Source organism: Drosophila albomicans, chromosome 2R (assembly GCF_009650485.2).
Source record: "Drosophila albomicans strain 15112-1751.03 chromosome 2R, ASM965048v2, whole genome shotgun sequence".
Taxonomy (NCBI): Eukaryota; Metazoa; Arthropoda; class Insecta; order Diptera; family Drosophilidae; genus Drosophila; species Drosophila albomicans.
In genome coordinates this window covers 14,648,987-14,659,295 of record NC_047631.2, presented here as the reverse complement: position 1 = coordinate 14,659,295, position 10,309 = coordinate 14,648,987, and the positions used below count along the sequence as shown (strand labels likewise).

Here is a 10,309-nt window from a genome sequence, read left to right as displayed (position 1 = left end):
ATATTTTATCAAATAATTTAATAAACATTACATAAAACATGTCAATAATATTAACTTATTTTATAGCTTATATAAAATTAGTGTAAGCTGTCAGCTGTGTTTTTTACAAAAAATGTAATTTCTGAATGCCATAAGAGGAACTCTTTAAAATTGTAAAGTTAAAACGTTTTGGTTAAACGCAATTGTATGAAAATTGAGAGTGTGATTTGAGAAGAGTTGCAGTATTGCAACTAGAAATATTATTCGACCCACAAACATATTATGCCACCCTGGAAGGTTTATCGTGCGCTGTATCGGACTATCGACTGCGATAAGTCGATAGGTTATTAGTCTTCTTGGTGTTGCTCGGTGTCGCTTTTTGAGCGACCAACATTTGATTATTCCAAAAATATACGGACGGACGGACGAACGCGCGTGAATCATTCGCGGCGAATCGACTCACGACACGCATAAATCGAGTGTACATAATACACATACATATATAGTATATACGAAATATTCATATTCGAATTTCAATTACACGTATACGCATTCGCCTCTCACAATAAAAAAAGACTTGTATTATTTCGCTGTCGTTATTGTCGTCGTCGTTGCAGTATTTACGCCCCAGCCCTGTTTTCCCCCCTCCGCGTTCGGCCGCGTTCCTCGACGAGCGTCTAGCAGTGTGTTACTAATTTTGTATTAATAGTTGTGTGTTCAAAAACAAAAAATCCAAATCAAATATGTTCAGTTTTCTGAAGCGCGAGACTCGCAATCAAGAGGTGGTTGAAAATGTCATCGGTGAGCTGAAAAAGATCTATCGCAGCAAACTGTTGCCCCTTGAGGAGCATTATCAGTTCCATGACTTCCATTCGCCAAAACTGGAAGATCCCGATTTCGATGCCAAGCCTATGATACTGCTGGTCGGCCAGTATTCGACGGGTAAAACGACCTTCATTCGCTATCTATTGGAACGCGATTTCCCCGGCATTCGTATTGGACCCGAGCCGACAACAGATCGTTTCATTGCCGTAATGTACGATGAGAAGGAGGGCGTTATACCAGGCAATGCGCTTGTAGTTGATCCGAAGAAACAGTTCCGCCCCCTCTCCAAGTACGGCAATGCGTTTCTCAATCGCTTCCAATGCTCCAGCGTTGCGTCCCCAGTGTTGAATGCCATCTCCATTGTGGACACACCCGGCATTCTGTCCGGCGAGAAGCAGCGCATCGACCGTGGTTACGATTTCACCGGAGTGCTGGAATGGTTTGCGGAGCGTGTGGATCGCATTATCCTACTCTTCGATGCCCACAAACTGGACATATCCGATGAGTTCCGACGCTCTATTGAGGCACTCAAGGGACACGACGATAAGATCCGCATTATATTGAACAAGGCGGACATGATTGATCATCAGCAGTTGATGCGTGTCTATGGCGCACTTATGTGGTCCTTGGGCAAGGTGCTGCAGACGCCGGAGGTGGCACGAGTCTACATTGGCAGCTTTTGGGATCAGCCTTTGCGTTTCGATGCCAATCGTCGTCTGTTCGAGGATGAGGAACAGGATCTGTTCCGTGATCTGCAGTCGTTGCCCCGCAATGCTGCGCTGCGTAAGCTCAACGATCTGATCAAGCGTGCGAGGTTGGCTAAGGTCCATGCTTTTATTATCTCGGAACTGCGCAAGGATATGCCATCGGTGTTTGGCAAGGATAGCAAAAAGAAGGATCTGATCAAGAATCTGGATCAGATCTACACGCGCATTCAGCGTGAGCACTCCATATCGCCAGGAGATTTCCCCGACGCGAGGAAGATGCAGGAGCTGCTGCAGCATCAGGACTTTACCAAGTTCCATTCGATGAAGCCACATCTGCTGGACATCGTGGACAATATGCTGGCCAAGGACATTGCGAGACTGATGGAAATGATACCGCAGGAGGAAATGACACTCGTCAACGAGCCCATCGTCAAGGGTAAGTTTAGAGTCCTGCTACGCAATACTTTCTTTGGAGGATCAACTATTTGTCTTGTCTTATTTGGGTGCATGAAACGCACCTTGCCACATCACGCTGCAAATAGCCATAGCAAAGCTGTTTTCGCTTACTGCAACCGCACCCGTATTGTGCACTCTCACCTCTATTTTTTGACCTACCCTGCTTTGCGATAAAGTTTTATCGTTTGACGCGATTATTTCTGGATGTGATGCCCTCTTTTGTTGCTCGACTGCGCCCCTTGTTGCTGTTTGCAGGAAAATATCATTGCCGGTTGACAACCCAGACATTCAGGGTCTTTAAAGTCGACCAATCTTTAGTTGTTTCTGGATCTACTTGTCTAAAGAAGTTTTCCTTGTATTTATTGTCATAGAAACGTATTAATTGGCAGCATATTGACATTACCATTGGTCAAATAGACTCTATTATAAACGTAGTAGACTTTTCCTTTACTAATTTGATAGTTTCTAGAAGTGTAGGAAAAGTTTCTCGTTATTTTTTAGTTAAAGTTCTCAAAGATTTTAAATGCAAAGTGCGTTCGAGATAATTTAGTGAACGAGGCATTATTATTGTCAGTAGAATAAAATTCTGCAAATTCTTAAGTATCTAAGTCGACTAATCGCTTGCGGTTACTGGGAATTTTGTAGAGAGTTTTCTTATGAAATTGCAGTCAATAAAGCACATTCATTGGCAACTCTCGCCAATTTTTAAGGACAGGGTCTCTTGAAGCTGACTAATCGTTAGTAAGTTCTTAATAATTATGTATATGAACATCGCTTGGAGTTTCTCATTGAATTTTTCAGAGGTTTCTTATGAAAATAGTCAATTAAATAGACTTTGATATTATGAATGAGTAACTCGAAACACGTTAAAACGAAATGTGTATTATGTATAAGATATACATATTGTATAGCTATAGAAGCTATGCATATTGCATATTGACGGCTCTCAGATATTATAAATATTAAGCTTAAACAACATTTAAGTACAAGGGTCTGATGAAGTCGAATAATCGCATAAAATTGCTAGAAAATATGCTCAGCAATTTCTTGCGTATAATCGCGGAAATCCAGTCAAACAGGGGAATTAACAAACTGATTTAATAGCCAAAGGTCAGGGGGCAAGCAACATTCAAGTGCTTCAGGAAAGCAATCAAAGTGAGCTTTTGTCTACTCTATATTGCCCCTACTTGAGTAGACTGCCAAAGCACGCGAAAATACGGCTGCAAAAAGTACAAAATTATAAAAACCAAGTTGACCCAGTTAACAAATAGTCATGCCAAATTGTAGAAAACAAGTTTGCTAGCACACACAAACATAGAAATAGACATCGGCACACAGTCATAGCTACAAATAGTTAGTTGGCGTGAGAGAGATAGAGATTGAAATGTATCTAATGGATGCGGCAATTACAATTTAACTGTGTAGCGGCGCATGCAACACGTAGAATGAAAGTTGAAGCAAAAGGAGGCTACTTGCTTTCCATGTGTATTTTTGCTTCCAGCTTCCTCTTTTCGCGCTTATGTAATAAGCTAAACATTATTCTGATTGTGTGTGAGCTAAGTGCGAACCATATACCAAAATGCTACGTAAACATATGAGATAAGAGCGCGCGTCGCTGATAACGCGGCAAATAGTACTTGTTGCCGGCTAGACGCACTTTTTATACACGCTACTTGCCAGATAGACGAAGGATGCCAATAAAAATGTGGGTTAGATGGAAGTAGTTGAAGGTAGCTGCGACCTCATAAAGTATATTTTTAAATTATCTAAGTGATAGAGCTAAAAAATTTAATGACAATGCTTCTTTATTTTGCAAGCAACCAAAAGAAACTCAATTGCGATTAGAAGAATTTCTAATTTTACTATACACAATAGCAACCACAATTTAACTTTATTTTAGTCAGAATAAATCTCTTTGTTTAACTACATAAAGAAAAATTAAGTGACTCACAGTCGATAGCACTTGATTGCTTCTATTCAAAAATAACTTCGCTTGTAATAAATGAGACTCTGAGAAGTATCTCAGAGTCGAGTACACTCGACCGCAGTCAGTTTGTAAGTCAGTTGGGCAAACAAAGTGTCTGAAGTTTAAGTAAATACTTGCAAGTAGCCGGCATAAGGTGTTCGTTGTTCTATCCCCATATCTGCCGCAAGTGTAGTCTATCTATAAAATGCTATTATCAGAACTCAACGCTTTCGTCATGTTTTTTACCCAATGATAACAAAAATATCGAATTGAACCCCAATGCGGCAATGATGTAAGCAGCAAGTGAAAAAAGAAAATATCGTCAATGGAAGCGCTGACTCGCATGACTCACTGGGAATGAGAAAGTGGAAGTGGATGGTGGACGGTGGAAGTGCACCCCGTCATAAGTTAGGGTACAGTTGAGTCGACTCGCTATTCACTTATTCAAGCATTTCACAGTCCAGCGACCAGCAGATAGTTTTAGACATAGACTGACCATAGACGCGTCCAGATCGCGATTGGAATCCAGGCAACCATGACGACGACTATGATGATGAGCACACGCATCTGGCTGAAGCGTTGCCAAGTGAAACAGAAAAATCTAGAGTGAAAACGTTTAGCGCCAAGTGCTTGCTTAAATGCTCGACTAAGAGTTACTCATTGAGCTGCGCTAATTACACAATATTCATGTAAATTTAATATGCACTTTATTGTCAATGTGTAGGGTGTTTGAGTAGTAATCGCTAAGCTTGTTATGTGTTATGTGTGTTTGTACATTGAAAGTGTGATTATAATTGTCGCCTCTCCCTCTCCCTGTTTGTTTGTTTGTCACTCTCTGTGACCTCTGAACCTTTTTATCGTTTCTGCTACGTGTTTGTTCTATGTTGGTTCGACTTTGTTTTTCCATTGGGGAGAGAGTTCAAGGTCGGTTTCGTGTGCCCCACTTACTCGTCGCTTCGATTGACTTTAGCACCTGTTTGTATTCACCAAATGAATTGTTTATTGCAGCTGCAGGTGCCACCGGGCACGGCAACTGAATTATAGTAAACTAACTAATAATAAACCCCATAATTAGCTTAGTTGTTTGTCTGTTGCCTTATCGCCGTTGCCAGGCGCTGCCTGCTGAGCTAACTTTTACTAGATAAAAATCAATGCAAGTGTTTGACTTGCTGGCTTATCAATGCCAGAGTAGAGAATCGAGTTTGTTCTTATATTCCATGCTAGAGACTCGCTCCACTTTTCTGTTAGCACTTCTCTAATTTGCAACAACAAAGCGCCTTATCTGCAGAGTGTTTAAGGCATAAAATAGAAAAACCAGATGAGTGTAGAGTAAACAGCATATTATTGGGTTTATAACAAAGCCACATGACAATCGAAGTCGCAACTAAAAAGCTTGCTTTGCATTATGTTTAACAATTTTTTTATATTCTTCACACGTACAACAAATTTTACTGACACAATAAGCAAATAATGATTACCTAATAACTGTAGAAGACTCCCCACATAGAAAATTCCACAAAGCAGCGGTAATTAAAAAAAGCGGAAGATGACAACAAGAAAAATAGTATAATATATATAAAAAGTCAAAAATGCTGCTCGACAGTGTGAGATGCTGTAGAGAAATGTTGTGAATTGAGCAACAAGAACTAAGTTAACATTATATAATAGAATATTAAAGAAAGAAACTAGATTTGTTCTGTTGAAATTTCTATAACAGGTTTATCTGTCACGTATGTAACCGTCAGCTTATAATACTTTTTCCTGCATCAAGTGCAGTGTGTGCCACAAGATTTATCTCTTTTTATGATACGTCGATTCGTGTATACTCTTGTCTAGCATTTTAACCTGAATCATGTTGCCAACTTATCTAACGTTGATAGCACAACTTGGTCACATATCTAATGTAGATAAGTGTAGATAAGAATTAGGTAACAGTTTTTACCTCGCTGAATTGCATAATACAATTTAACTTTCGTTGCCATAAATCACGCATTAAGCTGCATCAGTCAGCTTATAAGCTTCCAATTCACAGCGAAGCCAAGCCCAACATGCAACCTATTCAATTCTAATTCCAATTGCATCGCACACACACACCGCTTACACCTCTCGGTAAACCTGAGGAGGCCGCGTATCAATTTGTTGAGCTGTAGAGCGGCGCCGGTTTGGCGCGTGTTCCATTAAGTGGACTCATCCTTTTTGCGAAATGTGAAATTGAGACGGGCTAGCTAGCTAGCTAGATAGATAGACAAGAGACAGGGCGCTTTTTGTGTGTCGACTAAACGCAGGAAGAAAGCATTTATTTGATGATATATGTAGATGAGCTAGAGAAATTTCTTCAATGAGACTACAATCTGGGATCGTTGCCTTTTTTTGCATGCGTTTTTTTATTTCTGTGGTCTGTGGTCTGAACTGTTGTCCACTTGAATGCTCTTCTAATTAAACGATTAGCAAATTTTGGCACGACCTTGTAGAAAGTATTAGAGCTACATTTCGGCACAAATCGCAGTGGAAATATCTACTATACATATATGCTTAAAGTGCCAACAAACTGATGTCATGCGATCGCTTATTGAATGCGTCATGCTCGAATCAATTGTCAAATGATCGAGGGGAGCGATGATTGAGAGCTACCTAACTACAAGTTCAAATTGAAAAAGGTCAGATTTCGTGTCAAAACCTGTAATGCCCATCCCCTAAAAAACACTGCCTGTAAGCAAAGTCACTAAAAGTGAATGAACTTGTACGTTTAAAATTACATCGAGTCAACAAAGAAATCCCCCAAAGGAATGTGCTGATAAAATGACTAAGAAGCAGACCTAACTAAAAGGCAACCGAGAAAAAAAAACCAAATCAAAGTCAAGAACATCGACGCGTCGTTCCGATCCACACGACAATCACGAAGCTAATTTTGTGTGTCGAATTCGTGAGGTTGCAACGATTTGTGTATTTTTTTTTCTTTCCTTTTCTTTATCTTTGCATAGTTGAATTTTCGAATTACTTTAGCTTCAATTTGTTTTTACTGCATTTCCGTTCTATACGGAGGCAATTGACCTTAACACTGGGATAAGAAACGAGCAGCGAGGGGAAACTCGAAATAATGGCATACAAAATGTGGGGAACTTTAGTAAACAAAAGATCGACGACAAGTGAAAGAAGAGATATGTGAATACGCTTGAAGAGCATTGCTTCTATTACAATATTTACTGTTTTGTGGTTATAAAGTTCTTATAAATAGTCAGCATAATCTGAAGACAGAAGCACTGATGCTGCTCCATCATCACAGCGACGTGACTTGCTGACATTATGCTTAACTGTACAAATTTCATCACCACGCTATCCATTTATACCTATTAATAATTATTTAGAAGGCGTATTACTTTGTGTTTATTAAAAAATATTGCATAAGTTCTGCCTATAAATAAGATTTATAGCAGTATATTTTTCTCCCTTCTGTGTAATACTACTAATGAGCAAATATAATATATACATAACTAAATGATGTTCTCAAATAAGAGTTGTGATAAACAGTTTTATAATAATATATAAATTCTAATACAATAGTACGATCGATAGTGAATCTATAAATAGTCAAAAAAGTTCTTGTAAAAGGCAGCACACTGTCGCCATCTAGCGGAGCGTAGCTGCATGTGAGCACCTTTACACTGACTGTACAGAGTACCTCGTAGTCGAGCACTTTCGACTGATGACAGCTGTCAGTCACTCACTTGTTTTCCAACTTTTTTCGTTTGCTTATCTACTTGTATCATATCATTTGGCAAATATGTAGACTCGTTTATGTGACGAGTGAACACTTCTGCAATATCACAATGTTGTTTAGCAATATGTCGCTAAAAAGTTTATACACACCAAGGCAGCTCTCTGCTCCAAGTTTCAGTTCAGTTGAGTTAAGTTGGTTAGTTCTTTTCATTTTGACAATGGCACACTAATTTCTTGTAGATTTCCAAGTGTGCGTCATGCTCCAGCACCAGCATTTCAATTGCTCTCTCTCTCTCTCTTTCTCTCGTTCTCTTTGTGAACTTAATTTCTTTTTATTATTGCATACTGCAGAGGAGGATGAGGAGGAGCATGAGGTCGAGGAAGCTGAGGTTTTGACACCCGGCACACAGAGCGCTCAATTTGCGGAGCGTTTCGATCGCTGGCTGCAGAATCTGCGTCAGCAGCAGCTTAGATTGTTCAGCAGCTGTACAAGTAGAGTAGACAATGTCGAGAGTGACGCAGGAGCTGAGATCACTAGCGAACCACCTGCCGACAATCCCGATTCCAATCTAGCTGAATCCCAGCCAGATCCAGACCCAGAGTCAGTGCCAGAGCCAGAGCTAGAAGCAGAGCCAGAGCAGATCGCAGCGACCGAAGTAAGCAAGCTAAACCATTTGTCGAACTTGCATTTTTTGCCAACTTTATGTGCCGCCAATAAATTGAAACTGGAGGAGGGCGGCGCACTTGCAACGCAGCGCCACAATCGTTGATTGTTGCCGCTGTTGTTGCACTTAAAGTAGGTAGTGCAACAAGTACGTACTTAAGTCGGAGGTCGGCGGTCGCCCGTCGTTTCTCGAAAGCCTGCTCACGATTCCGCCGTCAATTGGGAGCCTTAAACGATCTGAAGGTTTTTAATTGCGCCTAATTGAATGTCTGTGCACGGCGACGCACCGAGCAAACTTAGATTACATGCTTAATTAATATATGTATACACTCTACTCTCTGTCTACTCGTTTATTTATATATTGCGTGACCCAATGCAAATGAAGGCTGAAATTGATACAGACACTGTAAACTCATTCCAATTTCTATTTTGCATTCCAGGAGGTGCTTTCGAGGGCGTCATCGAAGACAATGTCTCACCATTCGGCTACATGAAGGGCGAGGGCATCGACGCTGGTTACGGGGAACACGAATGGATATGCAACAAGGACAAGCCACGCACAGATGCCATCTTCGACGGGCTGGGACCGGTCGATGGCAAAATCTCCGGCTCAAGTAAGTTGCAAATGCTTTGTGCAATTGGAATATCCAATCTAATTAATCTGTATTCGTTTTTCCAGCTGCCAAGCAAGAGCTCATCAAATCCAAACTGCCCAACTCTGTGCTTAGCAAAATCTGGAAGCTGTCTGACATTGACTGTGATGGTTTCCTGGACGCCGATGAATTTGCGCTGGCGTTGCACTTAATCAATGTCAAGCTGGATGGCTGTGAGCTGCCCACTGCGCTGCCGGAGCACTTAGTACCACCGTCAAAGCGTTTCGCTTAATTCTCTGATAGCATCAAGGCCTAAATGAAATGCACATAAACAAACACACGCAGACACATAGACAGAACAACACGCTCCCCTCCCACACACACACAAGACAGCAATTGCTGGCAAATCCTACGTGAAATATGCTGCACTCTGTTTATTTCTTTTCCTTTTGTCAATGGATGGCACAACAAAACAGAACAGAACAGATACTGTCTTTTTATATGTACTTTATTCTTCTAACAAATTTTGCATTCACGGGGAAATATTGTAACTCATAAATGCAGAATTATAGCATAAAATATCAGCAACAATGAATTCATAGAATTTACACACAGCAAACAAACTATTTTTGGATAATAATCAATTTAAAATTGTAAAGCGAGAGGATAATTAAATGATGAATGAAGAAAACCGAATCAGAAATTGCAACTGCAACTGAAACTAAAAAATAGCTAGTGCAATTATACATAAATATTACAGTACTGCATGTGCGTCGCCTAGTTACCCAATGTCACTGTTGATTTAAGCGAAAAGTACATAATAATAAAAAAAACCACTTGTTTAATTATAATGAACAGGCACGAACGCGAACGTATACAATATGTAGATTTAAATATGTTTATGCCCTTTAACACATTTTTGCCTACAACTGAAACCACTTTTGATATAAATATTTTATATATACAAGTATATATATTATACACACATATACAATGCATTGAAGTCGGTTTAAAGTAACATATTTATTTGCTATATTTGTTTAATTTATCAAAATGCTCCACGCATGCAATGAAAGTTGTGCAATTCTAATTTGTTGGTTTAATTAAGTAAAGCATATTATTGCCTTTGATTCTTATTTAGTGAATTTTTGAATATTACAAAATGTGAAATGAAAATTTGATTTACAAAATATGTATAAAAGAAATAAAATGAACAATTTTTAAATAAGCGTGTTTGACTAAATAATATGAAGGAAATTTTTGTTTAGGAAATATAATATTAAAAAAAAACGATGAAGTCATCCATTGCATATAAATTATTTATAGTGGATCGGACTAGAAAAAAGCAATTCATGTTTGGTGCGTATATGTGCCTGTGTTATTTATTTTTTTTTTTTTTCAC

General features: G+C 39.4%; 1 protein-coding gene across 1 annotated transcript; it reads left to right on the top strand.

The window, feature by feature from the left end:
- Nucleotides 1-85: 85 nt before the first annotated feature.
- Nucleotides 86-10,135, top strand: LOC117574340 (EH domain-containing protein 1). Its single transcript, XM_034258160.2, has 3 exons — nt 86-1,947; nt 8,755-8,928; nt 8,994-10,135. The coding sequence occupies exons 1-3, from the start codon at nt 723-725 to the stop codon at nt 9,197-9,199; spliced, it is 1,605 nt and encodes a 534-aa protein (XP_034114051.1). The 5' UTR covers nt 86-722; the 3' UTR covers nt 9,200-10,135.
- Nucleotides 10,136-10,309: the final 174 nt, after the last annotated feature.

Coding starts and splice junctions, on each gene's coding strand:
- LOC117574340 (XM_034258160.2), top strand. CDS start 723: ATGTTCAGTTTTCTGAAGCGCGAGACTCGCAATCAAGAGGTGGTTGAA. Junction 1,948..8,754: donor CAACGAGCCCATCGTCAAGG/GTAAGTTTAGAG, acceptor TTTGCATTCCAG/GAGGTGCTTTCGAGGGCGTC. Junction 8,929..8,993: donor TGGCAAAATCTCCGGCTCAA/GTAAGTTGCAAA, acceptor TCGTTTTTCCAG/CTGCCAAGCAAGAGCTCATC.